This window comes from Colletotrichum gloeosporioides (assembly GCF_011800055.1).
Source record: "Colletotrichum gloeosporioides strain Lc1 chromosome Unknown consensus_13, whole genome shotgun sequence".
Lineage (NCBI taxonomy): Eukaryota > Fungi > Ascomycota > Sordariomycetes > Glomerellales > Glomerellaceae > Colletotrichum > Colletotrichum gloeosporioides.
The window spans coordinates 827,869-847,350 of record NW_025544658.1 but is presented as its reverse complement, the minus strand read 5'-3'; the positions used below and the strand labels follow the sequence as shown (position 1 = coordinate 847,350).

The 19,482-nt window shown below is 55.4% G+C and overlaps 5 protein-coding genes across 5 annotated transcripts; 4 read left to right on the top strand and 1 right to left on the bottom strand.

Moving 5' to 3' along the window:
- Positions 1-597: 597 nt before the first annotated feature.
- GCG54_00002660 (2-methoxy-6-polyprenyl-1 4-benzoquinol methylase) lies at positions 598-1,602 on the bottom strand (the record flags this gene model as incomplete). Its single annotated transcript, XM_045402747.1, has 2 exons — positions 598-1,267; positions 1,325-1,602. The coding sequence occupies 2 exons, from the start codon at positions 1,600-1,602 to the stop codon at positions 598-600; spliced, it is 948 nt and encodes a 315-aa protein (XP_045269365.1).
- Positions 1,603-2,704: 1,102 nt separating this feature from the next.
- Positions 2,705-6,357, top strand: GCG54_00002659 (putative branched-chain-amino-acid aminotransferase; the record flags this gene model as incomplete). Its single annotated transcript, XM_045402746.1, has 7 exons — positions 2,705-2,782; positions 2,804-3,110; positions 3,161-4,367; positions 4,423-4,802; positions 5,155-5,300; positions 5,351-5,455; positions 5,509-6,357. 7 exons carry the CDS (start codon positions 2,705-2,707, stop codon positions 6,355-6,357), a joined length of 3,072 nt encoding a protein of 1,023 aa, XP_045269364.1.
- Positions 6,358-7,055: 698 nt separating this feature from the next.
- On the top strand, positions 7,056-8,852 carry GCG54_00002658 (putative transporter; the record flags this gene model as incomplete). Its single annotated transcript, XM_045402745.1, has 6 exons — positions 7,056-7,244; positions 7,314-7,736; positions 7,788-7,949; positions 8,015-8,348; positions 8,384-8,533; positions 8,596-8,852. The coding sequence occupies 6 exons, from the start codon at positions 7,056-7,058 to the stop codon at positions 8,850-8,852; spliced, it is 1,515 nt and encodes a 504-aa protein (XP_045269363.1).
- Positions 8,853-9,575: 723 nt separating this feature from the next.
- GCG54_00002657 (2-oxoisovalerate dehydrogenase subunit alpha) lies at positions 9,576-11,004 on the top strand (the record flags this gene model as incomplete). Its single annotated transcript, XM_045402744.1, has 2 exons — positions 9,576-10,172; positions 10,231-11,004. 2 exons carry the CDS (start codon positions 9,576-9,578, stop codon positions 11,002-11,004), a joined length of 1,371 nt encoding a protein of 456 aa, XP_045269362.1.
- Positions 11,005-13,427: 2,423 nt separating this feature from the next.
- Positions 13,428-19,342, top strand: GCG54_00002656 (E3 ubiquitin-protein ligase UPL3; the record flags this gene model as incomplete). The annotated part of the gene is made up of 4 exons (XM_045402743.1): positions 13,428-13,792; positions 13,849-18,896; positions 18,948-19,097; positions 19,146-19,342. 4 exons carry the CDS (start codon positions 13,428-13,430, stop codon positions 19,340-19,342), a joined length of 5,760 nt encoding a protein of 1,919 aa, XP_045269361.1.
- Between the last annotated feature and the right edge of the window lie 140 nt (positions 19,343-19,482).

The window sequence follows — 19,482 nt, the reverse complement described above, 5'->3', positions numbered from 1 at the left end:
GAGAAAGGGGGGGCAAAGAAAATAAGTGCTACCAATTCTTGTACGCGTACCTTAATGAGATGAATAGGTGGGGAAGGTCTCTCGGTTTGGGATGTTGGTCCTCGGCTCAGCTTCCCATTTTCCATGTTAGGAGTTCTTCGTCGATGAGAAATAAAAGGCTTTGCGGCTTCGGTGGAGTTGAGAGAAAAGCCAGATTTAGTATTTACCCCTGTCGTCCGTTTTCATGATGATGATGGTGAGGTAGACTTTGGCCTGGTGGGCTCAAGATAGAGGCAATTCATGCTGTCTAATGTACTCGGGTCCTTTACGTGCCGTGACTGATGTCCCTGTTGCTGACTTGTGATGCTATACAGGCAGTTTGTGAAATCTGCAGGCCATCACTGGTCACCGAATAGGTCAAAGGTATTGTTGTACAAGGCCAGCGGCCATCTCATTTACATTCGTCTTGTGTAGGGAGTCTATCTGATAGCCGCAACGTCTAAGCGACATCGTTTCTTTCTTTTTTTATTAGTACAGATTCATCATTGTACACGTCTGCCACCCCGATTTCAGACCACGTTCTTTTCTCCATCCTCACGTCATCACCGTGCCTCCCGCTTACGCCTTGATGGGCTTCATGCCCTTGTGGATGGCCGCGACGCCACCGGTGAGGTTCTCGTAGCCGTCTCCGGCGACGACGAAGCCGGCGTCCTTGATCATGTCGCGGAACTCTGTCTGGCTGGGGAAGCGCTCGATGCTCTCGACGAGGTACTGGTAGCTGTCCCTGTCGCCGGCGACGAGGTGGCCGATGAGGGGGATGGCGCTGAAGGACCAGCGCTTGTAGACGGCGTTGAAAAGGGGGTAGTCGTCGGCCTTGCTGAATTCGAGGCAGGCGAAGACGCCGCCGGGCTTGAGGACGCGGTGGGCCTCGCGCAGGGCGGCGGGGATGTCTGTGAAGTTGCGGATGCCGAAGGCGACGGTGTAGAGGTCGACGGAGTTGTCGGGGACGGCGCCGTCGGGGAGCTTCTCGGCGTTGGCCTCGAGCCAGGAGAGGGCGGCCTGCTGGGAGGCCGGGAGGGACTTGGAGCGGTCGCGGCCGACGGCGAGCATGGAGGGGTTGATGTCGGAGATTGTGACGCGGACGTCGGGGTTGCGGTTGATGTTGTGCGCCGTGTGGAGCATGCGGAAGGCGATGTCGCCGGTGCCGCCTGCGATGTCGAGGATGTGTTGCGGGGTCGGGGGGTTGGTTGCTGAGAAGCCCGGCTGGAGGGAGTTGACGAAGTGGTCCCTTTGGGGAGATGTGTGTTAGTCGCGGGAAAGGAAGAGGGAGGGGGAAGAGACGTACTTCCATACTCTATGCCAGCCAAAGGACATGAGGTCGTTCATGCGATCGTAGGAGTCGGCGACGCTGTGGAAGACGCCGGCGACGCGGTCGGCCTTTTCGGACTCGGGGACGGTCTCGAAACCAAAGTGTGTCGTCTTGTTCGTGCCATTGGCGGAGGAGTCGGTGTTGATGGATCGGGAGGCGTATGCGAAGGGTCGGGAGAGCGATTGGGGGGAGGAGAACTGGTTGGAGAGTGAGCGCACGCTCAATGGCGTGCAGAGGGCTCGTCTGGTCGCCATCGTGACTGAATGGCTGTGGTCGTGAGGGAGCGCTGGTGGTCCTGGGTAGCCGGGAAGTCAGTCGATCGAGAGCTCTCTCGATAGAAATTTTGGTGGAGCATTCGCAGTGGCTGGTGCGACGCTAGAATGGTGTTTCCTGGTCCCAGGACAGGGGGTCAAGCCACATCTCCTGGGGTATGGGACGATCACCTCGATGCTTCATGTGATCTTCGCCAAAACAAAACGGACTCACCTTAGACAGTGGCAGTCGCGGTGACCGTGGTATTCTCTTCGTTTTCAGTGCCCTCGCGCTCCTTGTTGTGGGCTCGATGCTGGGCGAGCAACTTGGCGAATGTGTGGACTTGGTGACGGGCGTAGTAGGCGATGACACAGAGGAGCAGCGTGATGAAAATAACCAGAATGGCAATTCTTCCCGCCGCGCTTACCATTTTTATGTGTTCCGACGGAGATATTGGGTATTGATGTGGTGTTTAGCTGTAAACGGTGCTTGGCTGTGTGAGGTTGACGATGAGCTCAAGTTTGGTAGACGAGGTGGGATGAGTGCAGTTGCTAGGTACGCGGGGTTGTGTTGGTCGCGCGTTGCACCGAAGGTTCTGATGTTTTTGTTCTCTCATTTTTGGAAGTGAATAACTTCCGAATACATCCTGTGTATTCGTCCTTGAGTTCTACCTGTACATAGCGGTCGTCGAGATGCCTCGCTGCTCTCACTTACACCCCGCTGTCAATCCGCACATTTACTGATAACGGCAAGTGGGGTCTTCGATAAAGAGCTTCGTTGCAGGGGCCAATGCCTCTCGCCGCTCTAGGCATCGAAACCTCGAAATGTAGGCTGGTCTTCTCGAAAACGAAAGACAACTTCTGCGTCTATTTCGAAGCATTCCACTAGAATTAAGGAGATGTCTTGAGACTACTCTCAGCAAACAACAAGTTTGGAAGCTTTCATTTGCTTCGTAGACGATTGTCGCAACTGACACAGCGGCAATAAAGCAGCGACGACACTCATTTAGCCCCTGTAACTCTCTGCACTGTCCATTTAACCTCTTCTCGGCGTTGGTGGGCCACATCTTCACTGGTCACATCTACTGGATGCCTTCGACGTCAGATGGATCCGGACTGGGATGCACAATTCCCGCCCACTGTCTCTAAAGCCTGCAGCAGATGCCACGCGCGAAAAGTGAAGGTTTGAGAACCCCCGGACGAGTGGCCTGAGAACCAAGCGATTGACCACTACAAGTGTGACCTGAGAGTTCCCCAATGCTCGGCCTGCGAGAAACACAACGAGCAGTGCAACATCACGGAGCGCGTTACGTATTCCTACGCTGCTGTGAAGAGCCTGCAAGATAAGATCAGTGATTTGCAGGCTACAATCAATAGCCTCACTCAAGACTCGGAAACCCACCCTGCCGACGCCCCGGATGTCAGTCGCTTTGGCGATGTACGCAAAGAGGCAGAAGAGATTGGCGTCTTGGCCATTGGAAGACCAAATAGCTACACAGACAGGATATACAGTGAGTAGCCTCCAAGCCTCATGGTCCTTCGTATTGACACATATACGCAGTGGGCAGTGCAACGGGTTCAACATTTGCCCGCATATTCTTCAAGCAGATCAACCTCGCACCACCCACGCCGAATGCTCAGCTCTCATCCGCACCTCTAGACCAGGACTTGTTCAGAAACAACGCCGCTCTTCCGCCTCAGCCGATTGCGCGGTTTCTCTTTGCTGCGTACATCCGTCGAGTTCACCTCTGGTGGCCATTCATCTCGCTTCCCTTTCTGAGAAGCACCATCGGCCACTTATACGAGGACCCAGCAAGATGCAGTCTCTACCAAAAGTTCCTGGTCCTCATGGTTCTTGCCCTGGCATCTGCACACTCGGCTGGTAGCCCAGAATACCGCCGCATGCTGGACGTCAACAGCCCCGCTGACTATTTCCAAACCGGTCTGCGCTTCTTTCTCAACTTCCACGATCATTCGCGCGATCTCCAAGGCCTACATTCGATACTTCTGCTGAGTCTGTGGATGATGGACTCGAATGTGAGAAGTCACGGAGATGACCTCTGGCATCTCAGTCGCTATGCAATGTCTGTTGCCATTGAGATGGGTCTTCATCGCCGGTCATCGTCTGCGGGCAGCTTCAGTGCCGAAGACACGGAAATCCGTAACCGTACATGGTGGTGCATATACAGCCTGGAGAGGCAAGTCGCGGTCATCACCGGTCGAGTCTTGTCAGTTCGCGAACACGCAATCGACGCGCCGAAACCGATGCTTAGCAGCTTGGATAATCTTTCGAGCTCAGAAGCACAAGCGGCACCCGTTGTTCACCGACTCAACGTGCAACTCTTCAACCATCTAGTTCGACTACGCCGAATTGGCGGCCGTGTGCTGGAGTCAGTCTATATCGCCAGAGGACCCGATGGCCGGGCGTCAAAGACCACGTTTCAACAAATCTGTGATGAAATCGAAAAAGTCCAACAAGAACTACAAAGCTGGAAGCGAGATATTGAAGGTCTGGATATCAAGGGCACGCGGGAATACTCGGAGATGAAGGTCGAGTATGGCCTTCTCCTCTTGCTCATGTACCGGCCATCCCCCACCTTCATGATTCCATCACGGGAGATGGTCGAAATCTGCTCTCGAGCTATATCTGGGACCGTACGCCAATGGTTGAAGCTAGAAACCCAGCATGGCATAGGTGCCATATGCCGCTGTTTCCGTCATGTGCATGGAGTTCTGATGGTAGGACTAGCTGGGCTTTATTGTGATTGGTAAGTCTCCCAAATGTCACCGTTGTTGTTCCATCGTTGTTGACGATCTCTTCAGGCACACCAAGACTATGGCTCGAGATGCCGATACACACGTACTCCACGCCCATGGAAACGACGTAGCTGCATGCATCGATCTTGTTGAACGCGGCATTTCTTGGATGAAAGAGGACTGTATCCTCAAGTACCGCGATCTTCTACAGGCCGCGAGACTCAAGGTATACGGGCCCTTGGCCTGGGAACCGACGAGCCCTCAAACACGTTCTACGGACTTGAGACCACCGGCTGGTACTGCTGACACCCTCGGCATATTCGAACCAGACATGCAATCCCAGCTCTTTTTCCAAGGGGAGGGATTGGAAACCTATGTCAACCAGGTCACGGGGTATTTCGACAGCAGCCAGGTCAACTTGGATGAGGGCCTGACGGCGTGGTATGGTTCGTTCCTGGACGAATTGCAGCCAACCCAACCTGCCCAGCAGGAATGAACAAGTGGAATTGCATCAGCGGCCCAAATGACTATCGGGTAATAGATGAAATGATGGTTCATAAGATCCACCGGTCTTATCGGGTTTATTGAGGGCGACTTCCCCCAGAGTCAGGAGTCACGGTGGAGGCCGAGCAGAGCGGGGCCAAACTCGGACAACTCCAGGAACTTTCTCGGTGTCGACCGAGCCTTTGTCGCCATTATTAGCAGCTTTGAACTTGCGAATCCGGGCAACCTCTGAAGATAAATGTAAACCAAGTCTTGTTATCAGCTGCGAATCTCTCTAACTCAACTCGGACCTAGACGCCAAGACAGGTTTCACAGAGCTTATCGAACCATTTTGGCAGTCACCCCGGACCAACGGAGACACCATGTCTCAGTCTGAATCGAAGAGCCAAGCGGCCAATAGCCACACCTCTGTTCTCAACCCCAAGAATGCAACCATTCTGGTAAGATATTCTCGTTGGTATCAAACTTCATCGGTGCTAATGCTGTACAGGTCGGTATTCGCGATGGCGTTACCAATGACTTCCGCCTAGTTCCAAGAGACCAGGCGGTGGTATCAGTCTTTGACTCCAACTTTCTAATTGGAGATGGCATTTGGGTACTTGATCCTGAACTCTTCACAACATATCCAAACTGACTTTCCAAACTCAGGAAGGAATCCGCGCAGTCAGGGGTCGAATTCAATTCGCCAAGGAACACATCAACCGCCTTTTTCAATCCGCAAAAGCCATGTACATGGATTTGGGCCTGACAAAGGCCGACCTCCTATCTCTGCTGCACCGAACCCTCGACGCAAACGACATGGGCGACGAGCCTCACGTCCACATTCGCCTCGTCGTCAGCCGCGGCCTCAAGTCCACTCCTTACCAGAACCCGCACGTCAACATCGGCCTGCCGCTCATCGTCATCATCCCCGAGATCAAGGCCGTCGACCCCGCGGCGAAGGAGCGTGGTCTGCGCCTCGGCACGACCTGGGTGCGCCGCGGCCCGCCCGACGTCAAGGACGAGCAGTGGAACCACATCTCCAAAGCCACGGACGTCCAGGCCTGTGTCAGTGCCAACGTGATGGGCGTCGACGAGGCGCTGATGCTGGACATGAGGGGCTTCGTCAAGACTTGCAACTCGGTCAACTTCTTCATCGTGCGAGGGGACGAGGTCTGGGCGCCGACGAAGGACAACCAGATGCAGGGCATCACCCGCCAAAAGACCATCGACGTCTGCCGCGCTGCGGGGATCACCGTCAGGGAGCTCGATTTCGCCCTCACCGAGGTTTACGGCGCTGATGAAGCGTTCTGCACGGGCACTTTCCCGTCACAGATACATGTTACCGAGGTCGATGGGAGGAAGATTGGGGATGGAAACAAGGGTCCTGTCACTGCGGCCATTCAGAAGTTGTACGCAGCAGAGGTGACGCGGGATGTCTCAAGGCCGAGGGAGGCTATCCTGGCCGACTTGGAGACACCTCGAGACCTTAGTGTCTTGAAGCGGTTGAAGTTGTAGATTTCTGTTCAGCTATGCCAAATGACCGATAATTTGAAACCAAGACTACGTATATGACATTTGGACAATGCTCTCAACCTTCACCTAGGGGCGGTTCATACCTAGCGGACGTTTTGGAGCCCATATGTGAAATTGGTTGAATTTAACGACTGTTGCAACCCCGTCTAAAGGTTTTGTTACGGTTCGTTTCCAAGTCCAAAGTTAGAAGCATCATCCGAGCGGATGGAGGCCAACTTTGACTGAGATTCCCCAATAATTCGATCGGCATATTATTCCACATCATCCATGTCGCGGACAGTGGGCGCTGCTCCATGACTCGGATTCGGACTGGTCCGAGATCTCTCTGTCAATCACCGAACATCGTCTCGGTGGAGACCGATAATGATTGCGTGATCCCGTAGTGCGATTTCGTCAATCAGTGTTGAACGCGTTCTCTATATCGAAAACGACAACCTGGATTTCTATTACCCAAGACAATGGATGATGTGAGAAGGCGAGGTGAAATATCTGCGCATACCCGTTTGAATATCTTGGCCTTCATGGCGATTCCTCTCGTTTCTTGTTTTTGAGTCTTTTACCCGGCTTCATTCCTTATCTCGATTCGGCCAGTGGGTTCCGACGTTCTGTAAGATAAAAGGTCTCTTCGACTTACACGGCATCGCTGCATTCACCTGACCCGTTGGAGGCGACTTTTCAAGATGGACCCGAAACCGGTCGCCGAGAGCAAGTTGACGGAGCCTGCGGTGCCCAAGGATTCTCACGATGAAGTACCTTTCGACGAATCCGAGGCGCTGAAGCCCGCGTTGAACAGACGATTGCTAATGAAGACGGATCTCGTGGTCCTGCCCTGTCTCGTGATCAGCATGACGTTGGCCTTCCTCGACAAGGTAAGACGATGCCAACGGCCAAACCGAACCCAGATGCCGATAGCTGACATCTGGCATTGGCATATGTAGAACGCGCTCGGTTTTGCCGCAATCTTTGGCCTCAGGACCGACGCCAATCTCAAGGGCCAGGAGTACTCGTGGCTGGGCAGCATCTTCTACTTTGGATACCTGGCCATGGAGCTGCCCAGTCTGTGGCTCATCACCAAAGTTCCCATTGGAAAGTACATCAGCGCTTGCCTCATTCTCTGGGGCGCCGCCATCTGCCTGATGGCGGCTTGTCACAACTTTGCCGGGCTGGCGACCATCCGCGTGCTTCTCGGAATCTTCGAGGCGGCCCTGCTGCCGTGCATGTTGGTGCTGAACTCGACTTGGTACCGCCGCGAGGAGCAGCCGCTTCGGACTGCGCTCTGGCACAACACCTTTGCTGGTGTCTTTGGCGGTATCTTGTCGTATGCTATCGGCAACATCAAGGGGTCGTTGTCTACGTGGAAGGTTGGTGCTGTTCACGGACTTGAAATCGAAAGGCCGCTAATTTGATGTCAGTACATCTTCATCATCTACGGAGCCGTCACCATTTTCACCGGCTTCATCATCTTCTTTGCCCTGCCGGATTCCCCTGCCAAAGCCTGGTTCTTCACCGAAGAGGAGAAGAAGGCCGTCATCATCCGTCTGGCGGAGAACCAGACGGGCGTCGACAACCACAAGGTAGGTGACATGGGAATTTCCTCGTCTCAACGAGAGAGGATGTATTTGCTAACGGGAGGCACCAGAAATTTGACAGAAAACAAATCATCGAAGCCCTGAAGGACCCAAAGTGTTGGTGCGTCTGGGCCTGCGGCATCGGCTACGCCATCGCCAACGCGGGCATCACCAACTTCAACCCGCTCATCATCGCGGGATACGGCTTCAGCCAGACCAAGACGGTGCTCATGGCGACGCCGCAAGCCGCCGTTGCCATGGTGGCCGGCGCCGTCCTGACCGCCATCTCGCACTTTGTGCAGAACCTGCGGTGCTTCTTCTGGATCATCTCCGCCCTCATCGGTCTCGCTGGCGCCGTGATGGTGCATACCCTTGATGTGACTTCTGCGCGCAACGCCTCGCTAGGTACGGAAACGGATGCAGGCCCCTTTCTATCGTAGATGAGAAGGAGACTAATGAGATCCCAGCGGGTGTGTACATCATGGGATTCTACAACGTTCCGTGGGTGTTTATGCTGAGTCTCAACTCGTCAAACACCGCGGGCGCGACGAAGAAGAGTTTCATGGGTGTCTCCGTCGCCGTGTGCTATGGTGAGTCGCAATCAACCCGCTGGAGCTTTTGAGAACAAACACTGATAAATACTGTGTCGTAGCCATCGGAAACATCATCGGACCGCAGCTCTTCCTCTCCAGCCAGGCCCCGAGATACCCCCTGGGCATTGGCGCAATGATGTTCGCGTTTGCCCTCATGGCCGCGTCGGGCGTGGCATACTACGTTTTGTGTGTTTTCGAGAACAAGCGCCGCGACTCACAGTATGGTATTCCGGAAGACAAGGTCCAGGCTGGCCTCGAGTCTGAGAGAGAGGATAAGACGGACTGGGAGAACAAGGGGTTCCGTTACACCTACTAGATACCCTTAATACATCAGGACGAACGGGGATGTCTGCTCTCCTATCCAAGCTGTTGATCATCCGTGTCGTGGTTGTGAAAACAAATGGGAAGGATGCATGGCATTGCCAGTGCAAATACGCTCACGATCCATGCTCATCGGATATTCGGTCTGCAGCCTTCACCGAAGAACCGTTACGGTGCCGCATCCGTACCGACAGCGCAGCAAGATTGTAAAGTCACTGCAAGAGCTAAACGGTAAACAGCCTCATTCATGCGACGGCCTGTCAGTTTGATCCTCAAACAGAAGAAAAAAAAGTTGAGCTCAAAAACCCCCCCAAGACAAGTGTATCCAGCACGGGGGAAAACATAACTTTAATATCAGCGCCCAAATAACGATGCCTCTCGCAATCACCTCCCCTGTCCAAGGTTCGTTCGGTTCCTTATCGGCTCCTGCCACACGGTCACGCGGGGCGCGGGGGTGGTTGCGGCATGGGACGGGTGGACTGGACCGGGGGATAACGCTGCGGATAAGGAGATAAACGAAGGGCAGCTCGGCTCGCTTTCCTTCGGCTCAGCCATGACGTCGCAGCGCCGGCCGACGATAGACGACTCCCGCCGTGAACAAGCCTCTGGCTGCTAGATGTCTCGGCTTCCCGCTCCCTCTTTGTTATCGTGGGATTGAGTGTCCAACTCTCTTGCTACCAGTCTCTTGAGTGTGTCGTGTGTCTGTTCAATCGCAGAGATGAGGTCTTGCAAGATGCTTCGCCGTGCACCCCTGCGCGGGGTCCTTCCACGAGCCTCCCCGGCGACCGCGACGATGCCCTTCGCAGCAACCCCGAGCCGAGCTGCGAGCAGCCTCTCCCAGCGGCCCAATGCGAACCACGTCTCCTTCCCGGGCGCCGTCAAGAGCGCCTTCACGAGCACGCTCAAGTTCGAGACGCCCGGCGAGTACCCGGCCGTGCCAACCTACCGCGTCGTCGACCAGAACGGCGCCATCGTGGACGAGTCGTTCACGCCGGACCTCGGCGAGGAGGAGATCGTGAAGCTGTACAAGGACATGGTCTTCATCTCGGTTATGGACCTCATCATGTTCGACGCGCAGCGCCAGGGCCGGCTGAGCTTCTACATGGTCTCGGCGGGAGAGGAGGCGCTGAGCGTCGGCTCGGCCAGCGTGCTCACGCCCGAGGACGTCATCTTCTGCCAGTACCGCGAGCAGGGCGTCTTCAAGCAGCGCGGCTTCACGACGGCGGACTTTATGAACCAGCTGTTCGCCAACTCAAAGGACCCCGGAAGAGGGAGGAACATGCCGGTGCACTACGGTAGCAAGGAGCTAAATATTGTGGGTGCCTCTCCGTTCCCCCTGACTGCCTCGCCATGACTGACCATTTGGTCGACAGCACACGATTTCGTCCCCGTTGGCGACGCAGCTGCCGCAGGCGTCGGGGGCGGCGTACGCATTGAAGATGCAAAGGATGCAGGACCAATCGATACCCCCGAGAGTAGTCGCGGCTTACTTTGGCGAGGGCGCCGCGAGTGAGGGCGACTTCCACGCCGCCCTCAACATCGCCGCTACGCGGTCGTGTCCCGTCATCTTCATCTGCAGGAACAACGGCTACGCCATCTCAACGCCGACATTGGAGCAGTACAGGGGAGACGGCATCGCCAGCAGAGGTCTGGGCTACGGCATCGACACCATCCGGGTGGATGGCAACGACATTTGGGCCGTACGGGAGGCCACCAAGAGGGCGCGTGAGATGGCGCTGGAGAACGGAGGCAGGCCTGTCCTCATCGAGGCCATGACTTACCGCGTGAGCCACCACAGCACGTCGGACGACTCGTTCGCCTACCGTGCCAGAGTCGAGGTGGAAGACTGGAAGCGTAGGGACAACCCCATCACGCGGTTGCGCAAGTGGATGGAGGCCAAGGGCATGTGGGATGAGAATAAGGAAAAGGAGTGCCGCGACTCTACGAGACGGGAGGTCTTGAAGGCGTTCAAGGAGGCCGAGAATGAAAAGAAGCCGCCCATCCGGGGCATGTTTGAAGATGTTTACGAAGAGCTGACGCCGGATCTGAAGCAGCAGATGGCGCAGCTGCGGGAACACCTCGACAAGTACCCTGACGAGTATGATTTTAATGAGTTTGAGGGCGGCAAGGACAGTCTGAAGGCGTAGACAGAGGTGTGCTACTCACGCGATATCTTGGTGTATGACAAGAATTACACAGACGGAGTTCTTGGCGCCGCAGACATGTAGGGCTTTCAATGAATAAGCGAATAGATGCCAAAAACATCCGTATCGGTGACCGAGCTTCAGTGAGCTTTTTCCTTGCTGTCCATGTTGCTTAGAAATGACCAAAGTCGACAGCCCCATCCACATAAAGTCCCTTGATGGCGCAACAGGAGTCGCAGATTCCGTCTATCCACTTTGCTTGAATCAGCTCCGTCAGAATCTGGGGCCCTAAGCGCAGGGTGTGGAGGTGCAAACGGAGACATGGTTCCGTAATGACATGGCGCTATGCGATGCGGCAGCGGAGCGATAGGCAGGCTTGCACTGCTTTCCAGGCCTGCCAACCACTGCCAACCTCCTGTCACCGGGATCAAGCTGCCAATCTCAGCACTGTCGCTGCATCGTCAGGATGTACGGTCGGACGCTGGGAGGGCGCTGGTAGCAGTGGCTTTGAGTTCCTGGGGCGGGCAGCGTGGTGGCACGTCCCTGATTGACACCCTTGGACGGACCCAAACGGTGGGCGTGGCAATGGAAGACGGTATCATGACATAAGGGCGGTTGGCGTTGTTGGAGCCAAGGCGCTTTGCTGCAGGGATCCCCCTCCGACTGTTGAGTTGGAGGTCCCGCACGCCCAGTGGCTGCTACCTCTGAGCCGTTCTTGTAGGAGCAGCAAAGAATGGGTGGCACGAGGAGGAATATCAGAGCCGCTTGGTACGTGTTGGAGCCTGAGAAGGGCTTGTGTGTCTACCGGCCAGTGCCTTGTTAGCGTGATTGATAGGGAAAAAGGTGTTCGTACCGTTAGGTATTCGGCGAGTGTGTGTGTGTGCCAAGGTGTGTGTGAGAGAGTGTCGGTGTCGGCCATCAGTCATTTCAGTGCGAGCTGTGTCCGCATGGTCCAGGTCCAGGTTCAGCCAGTTGCATCCGGGCCAGTCACCTTTCCTCCATGCTTGCTTCCAGTCCTGCATAACTTCAAGCCATAACTGTAAACTCCCCATTTGCAGTATCGACTTTTTCCGACGACAACGACGACCAAGACGATAGCAACGTCCTCCGATAGCGACCGCCGAATGCCCCTCGACTGTCGATGATTTCCCACGACCGAAAGACAGCTCGTTCGATCAGTTGATTTGGTCGGCCGACAGCTCTCCCTCTCTCCCCTCCCCTCGCTCTACTCTTTCCAACGCCCTTGCTCCGCTGGCCGTCTCCGAACGACGGGGCGATCACGTTTGAAGGCACACCCATCTCTCAGCATCGATATACCGCCGTCCCAATCGCCAGCACCGCTTCAAGCTGCCCTGCCTCATGGCGTAATCCATGGCAGAACGAATCGCCGCTGCAAATCCGCGCTCCAGATCGGTAGTCGACCACGATCCCCCCGCGCGCCTCCCGTCAACGCCGACGATATCGTCCTCAGGATCGGGCTCACCCGCCTTAGCCTCGACTTCTCCTTCCCAAAGGTAGGTCGCTTCTTTTCCCCTGCTTCGGGTTGTTTGTTTCGATCCCCTTACACTGCTTTGTGCACCGCGAGAAGTCGAAGAGAGGAAGATATTTGAGAGTGAAGAAGGCAAGAGAACACAGAAGAGGGAAAGAGGCATCGAGTAGCAGCCACCAGGAGCAGAATCAGCAGCCCTGTTCTGCTGTCCAAAGCAGGAGGAGCGTTCAAAGTTGTGTCGCGGGGGCAGTCACCACCACCGGCCACCGGTCATATCGCGGCTTCCCTCCTGTCTACCTGTCTGCCTGTCTGCCTCTACACCACCTGCCCGCGCTGTTCACCTTCCCATCTGCTTTATTTTGATCCTCAAAACCAAATCACCCGGTCTCTGCCTCAGGACTACCCTGGTGTACCTACCTGGGTTCCCGGCTGGCCTGCTTAGGAAGCTACCTGCCTGGTACCCGACCTGTTGGATCTCCAACTTAAGCGGGCCTGGTCGCTGTCTACTTGTCTACCTACCTTGCCTTTCGTTCAGGCACCACACTGCACCGCACCTTGTCTACCTACCCTCAAGGGCCAGAAAAAAAAAAAGGGCTTATTTCCCAACATTGAAACAACGCCTGCATCGCGCCGTCTACCATCCGCAACGCCGCTTTTCTGGTTCTCTGCCCGACACATCTCTCTTCGTCTCCTCCTCCTTCGTCCCTCCCGCCTATCTTTCTCCTCGGGTCATTTCGAGATCGATGCCACCGACCCCTCCTCGTCTCCCCTGGTCCATCAATCCACCAGACCTTACACTGTACACCAGCATCCACCCTGCACCCACACTATTCCGACCCTGGCTGGAGACACAGATGGCTGGCGGCATTCTGGACTGCAACCGACCCTTCTCTGATCTGACTTGATTCTCGTCTTTTTTCTTTCGTTACTGTCGGCCATGCCTCGCAAAAACCAGTCACTCATGTCTCCCAGAATAACTAGATCATCTGCTCGACAAGCGGCAAATATCGCAGCTTCATCGACACAATCCGCTACAGGCGCCGATCCCGCTGCGAACGCCCCTGCACCCGCGAGCTCCAGTCCTCAGAACCCTACCGCCTCTGCGTCACGGAAGCGAAAGGCTCCAGCTCAACCACCCAGCCCTACTCCGGGAACTCAGCAATCCTCGACCGCCTCGACCAGAAGATCGAAGCGTCAGAAAGTTGCTGAGCCTCCTCCGCCACCTCAACTTTCTACACAAACACCTGCTCCTCCTCGTTCCAAGAGGAAAGACAAAGCAACCGCAGCCATGTCGAGCCCAGAGTAAGTCCCACGTGCTCAATTCATCTCAGAAACATCACCCTGACAGTGTCCAATAGCACCCCTTCGGGCCCTGCGAACACATCAGAGAACACCGTTCCGTCAGGATCATCGAGCCGCAAATCGAGCAGAAGCAAGAGAACCGCTCCGAGTGCAACAGGTACATCAAGCTCAAACAACCGTTGGCTCGTGGACTGTAGTACTGACTCGAGCCATTCAGATCCGTCTGCCAACACATCAGGCTCTTCTCGTCGGACAAAACGAAACGCTACGAACAACGCCGATCAGGATACTGCGATGACGGGCACAGACGAGGCAGAAAAGGAAGGAATCCCCCCTCCGCCGCCACCACCTCCCGAACATAACGACGACGACGACGATAGTGACGACAATGACGACGACGATGATGCTCGGAGGTACGACGACGACGATGAAGACGACGACGATGATCCGTTCGGCGGTTTTGGAGGACCCGGAGGTCCAGGGGGATTGTCTAGCACCTTGCGAGCACTCACAGGCATGATGTCGGGCTTATCCTCCCGACTGCGCGAGCTGTTGAGCAGCCTGCGTCAAAAGGACGATCCCTCGATGCAGTTGATTGCCTTACAAGAACTTTCAGAGATTCTCCTGGTTTCGAACGAGGACAACCTGTCCGGCCACTTCTCGCCAGATTCATTCGTCAAGGAGCTCGTCATACTGATGCAGCCCAATGAAATCACTGGGGAGGAAAACCCGGAGATCATGCTCCTGGCCTGCCGCTGCCTGGCCAACTTGATGGAGGCTTTGCCCGCAAGCGTCGCTAACGTTGTTTACGGAGGTGCGGTACCTGTCCTCTGTCAGAAGCTGTTGGAGATCTCCTTCATTGATCTCGCCGAGCAAGCCCTGAGCACCTTGGAGAAGATTTCAGCAGAGTATCCCTCCAGCATTGTTCGCGAGGGCGGTCTGACGGCCTGCCTATCGTATCTGGACTTCTTCGCGACAAGCACCCAGAGGACCGCTGTGACTACAGCCGCAAACTGCTGCCGAAACATACCTGAAGACTCGTTCCCCGTCATTAGGGACGTAATGCCGACTCTTCTCAACGTTCTCAGCAGCAGTGATCAGCGTGTGGTGGAGCAGGCGTCTATCTGTGTCTCTGGAATCGTCGAGAGCTTCAAATATCAGTCCACGAAGCTCGAGGAGCTGGTCAGCGTGGACCTGTTGAAGGCTGTTCTTCGGCTGCTTGTACCAGGCACCACCAACCTCATTGGGCCTAACATCCACACTCAGTTCCTCCGAGTGCTCGCCTTTACAGCTCGTGCCAGCCCTCAGTTGTCAGCCGAGCTTTTCAAGCTTAACATTGTCGAGACTCTTTACCAAATTCTCACAGGCGTGTCTCCGCCCAGCGGAACCGAAGACGTTGCTTCCAAGCTCGACAGCGTTGTCATTATGCAGGCGTTGATCCACCGGCCAAGAGAGCAAATCATCGAGACACTGAACGTCATCTGCGAACTCCTTCCCAGCCTTCCTCGGAACGCCGATCCCGCTTACGGTGACTTTGTTGAAATGAATGCCACGGAGCCCATCACGCCATCCTCAACGGCTACTGGCAAGGCACGCAAGTCGCCCAACGACAAGCGCATTGAGTTGCTGGATGGCTGCAAAGCGGAGGTCCGCCGCTTCGCTCTCATCTTGTTCCCGACATTGACAGACGCCTTCTCGAGCACGGTGAACTTGAACGTCCGTCAAAAGGTTCTCACTGCACAGCTGAAGATGCTTTCCAACCTTGATGAAGGCATTCTGGGAGAATCTCTGAAAACTGTTCCCTACGCCTCCTTCCTTGCGTCGATTCTGTCTCAGCAGGATCATCCAACCCTGGTCATGCTGGCCTTGCAAGCTACAGAGCTTCTCCTCAGCCGCCTGGACGATGTTTACCGATACCAGCTTTACCGCGAAGGCGTTATTTCTGAAATTACGAAGCTCGCTGCAGAGGAGCAAACGCCCCCTCCTGCGCCAGAGGCAAGCGCGTCACAGGAGACTAACAACACGGACGGACAAGCATCAGCAGAATCTGGAGACCCCTCATCAGATAATGATGAATCTGAAGACGACGAGGAGCACGAGGAGTCTGACGATGGTGAAAATGAAGAGGAGGACAATGAGAACGAAGCTCATCCAGACGACATTTCTGGGTCTCCGGTCAGCTCGAGGGGGTCTACCATGTCACTCGACGGACCACCTCAACACTTCTTGTCATCAGATGGACAGTCTATGCGAACCAGAATCCGCGATGTTGCTAAGAAGTTCCTGGAAAACCACGAGACCGAGAAGCATGGTAAGACCATGAAGAAAAGGGCCGCCAAGATCCTCTCCAACCTCTCTGATCTGGCCGAGGAGATTGAAGCCTTCTACGTCCACAGGACAGCAAGCAACCTTGCACCTGAGAAGGGTACCGAACTGTTCAAGAGACTAGCTTCATCATTCGACGCGGATGTGCTGGAAAGCGTCACGAGCGCGGAACTGCTGGCATCTGGTCTTGTCCGAGTTCTTCTCGATGTTTTCAGCAACCCGGACGAGGAGCTGGCCCGAGCGGCACAGTCAGCCTTCTTGCAGGTTTTCATGGGATATTCGGTCAAGTCCAAGCCCAAGACAGCGACGGCCGACTCGCCTGCGACCCCTTTCAGTGTCATGGTCCACAAGCTCCAGGATCTGCTCAGTAGGTCTGAGCACTTCGAAGTCATCACAGTCCATCAAAACACCTTTGACGGCAACCGAAGCAGTGCAGCGTCGATGCTCGCAAAGCAGATCCGGCTGAGACTTGTGGCAGACGACGAGTCAGAAATCCCCCGTTCTTACCGTAACATTATGGTGTCAATTCACGCCATTGCGACATTCAAGTCCCTGGATGACTATTTGCGACCTAGGATCAGCTTGTCGGAAAGGCCACGAGGCTCTAGAAGAGCCGACAACCTCTCTAGAGCCCTTGCCTCACTCGCAGGATCGGCTGGGCTCCCGTTGAGCCATGCCGCAGCAAGACTTGCTGAGCGTGCATCGGCTGCGTCCACATCAAGCCCCGTCCCGCCGCCGCCCAGTGTTCCCACCCCTGGTGGCTCGCGATCTCTCCGCAAGACCAAGTCCAAGTCGACGCCGCAGTCAGATACCGCAGCCACGCCCGACACCTCGTCAAGTACTAGAGAGAAGGCCGTACTCCGCAGATCGACACGCCGTAGCGCCGTGGCTTCGTCAGACAGCCCAGCACCCTCCAGACCCCCTCCGGAAGAGGACGACGATTTGCAGAACGCTCTTGAATGCGCAGACGAGAAGCAATTGTCTGACGACGAAGAGATTGGCGGCAGCAGTGCCCTCGACGCCATTGTCGGAGATTTGGATGAGGATATGGGCGAGTCGCCCGGCCCTGAGCCAGGTGCTGTCAACATGGAGGTCGCAGCTGGCGGTAGGGTGACTGCACGCAAAGATGACGGCACACGAGTTCCAACGCCATCCCAAAGCTCTCTTCCAACCCGCACTGGCGGACTGCCAGCCCCAGCGTCTCACGAGACGCCCACGCCCACGCCCTCAGCCTCTTCTCGGGCCTTGTCATATGCTGCAGCCATTCAATCTGTGCCGCAAGATTGGCACATCGAGTTCACCCTTGATGGTAAGGTGATCCCGAGTGAGACCACAATCTACCGCGCAGTTCATACGTCGGCTCTGAATTCGGACGAGCACTTCAGCCGCAGTGTGTGGTCTGCCGTCCATCCAATTAAATTCAGACGCGCTCCTGGCCCGCCACCCGCAGAGACCTTGTCTTTCAGCCCCAACACCGAGGTCAACGCTGAGGAGAATGGAGATGGAAATGTGCCCGCGTCCCTGGCGAAGCACCCGTCTACTGCTTCTATCCTTCGTCTGCTCAACATCCTTCACGACTTGAACGCAAACATTGAAGACGTCATGGTTGAAAACAGCGAAAAGGATGCTGTTCGACTTAACATCGAGCCCCTGTCTCAATTTGTGAACACCAAACTCACTGCGAAGTTGAACAGGCAGCTGGAAGAGCCCCTCATCGTGGCAAGCAACTGCATCCCCAGTTGGGCAGAGGATCTGGCCAGACTCTACCCCTTCCTGTTTCCCTTCGAGACGAGACACCTGTTCTTGCAATCGACGTCGTTCGGGTATGCCCGGTCAATGACTCGCTGGCAGAATGCTTCCGCCAACGACGATGCCAGACGAGACCGTCGCGATCACGACCGGCCATTCCTGGGTCGCCTCCAGCGCCAGAAAGTGCGAATCTCGCGATCAAAGATCCTGGAGTCTGCGCTGAAGGTGATGGAACTCTATGGTGCTTCACAGAGCATCCTTGAGGTTGAGTACTTTGAGGAAGTTGGCACCGGACTGGGTCCTACTCTTGAATTCTACTCCACAGTCTCCAAAGAGTTCTCCAAGAAGAAGCTCAAGCTTTGGCGAGAGATGGACTCGAACGACTCAGAAGAGTACATCTCTGGGGCCAGTGGACTCTTCCCTCGACCGCTTAGCGATGAGGATTCGACTTCTCCCAACGGAGAGCGCATTCTTCAGCTGTTCAAGACGCTCGGAAAGTTTGTTGCTCGGTCCATGATTGACTCTCGCATCATCGACCTGAACTTCAATCCTACCTTTTTCCGCATTGGGGATAGTTCTGCCGCCCCTGGAGTCAAGCCTTCCCTCGGTGCCGTCAAGGTTGTTGACCCTGGCCTGGCTAGGTCTTTGAAGACCATTAAGAAGTTCGCCTTGGCCAAGAAGGAGATTGACGAGGACCCTTCACGCACCCCGGCGCAAAAGGTTGCTGACACCGAAGACATCACCATCGACAGCGTCAAGTTGGACGATCTCTGCTTGGATTTCACTCTTCCAGGATACCCCGAGATCGAACTCATGCACAATGGCGCCCAAGTCCGAGTCACCATCGATAACGTGGATTCGTACCTGGAGCGTGTCATTGACATGACCCTGGGCGCCGGCGTTCGCCGTCAAGTCGATGCTTTCCGCACCGGCTTCTCTCAGGTGTTCCCCTACTCGGCGTTGAGCGCCTTTACCCCCGACGAGCTCGTCACGTTGTTTGGTAGAGTCGAAGAAGACTGGTCCCTTGAGAGTAAGATTACCTCCTCATTTTTATTTAAACTAGCACTAACATTCTCTTCAGCACTTATGGATTCGATTAAGGCGGACCACGGATATAACATGGATAGCAAGAGCGTCAAGAACCTGCTCCAGACTATGAGCGAGCTGACGCCTGCTGAGCGCCGTGACTTCTTGCAATTTACAACCGGCAGCCCCAAGCTCCCCATTGGAGGTATGTTGCCCAGCAGACTGGGCTCGAATAGGGCTAATTTTCATTCAGGCTTCAAGAGTTTGACGCCCATGTTCACGGTCGTCTGCAAGCCAAGCGAGGCCCCTTACACTTCTGACGACTACCTCCCTAGCGTTATGACGTGTGTGAACTACCTCAAGCTACCCGACTACACCAGCATCAACGTCATGCGCAAGCAACTGTCTACGGCGATCAAGGAAGGCCAGGGAGCATTCCATCTTTCATAGATGGTGTACCCTGTTTCCACTCGATACGGAAAAGTGCAACATATGAAGAAAGAAAGAAAAATGAAGAGAGAGGGTTGGCGATGTGGCCACCGCAGTGAGCGTGCCCCCAACCCACATTGCGCCAACTAGGGCAGCGCTTC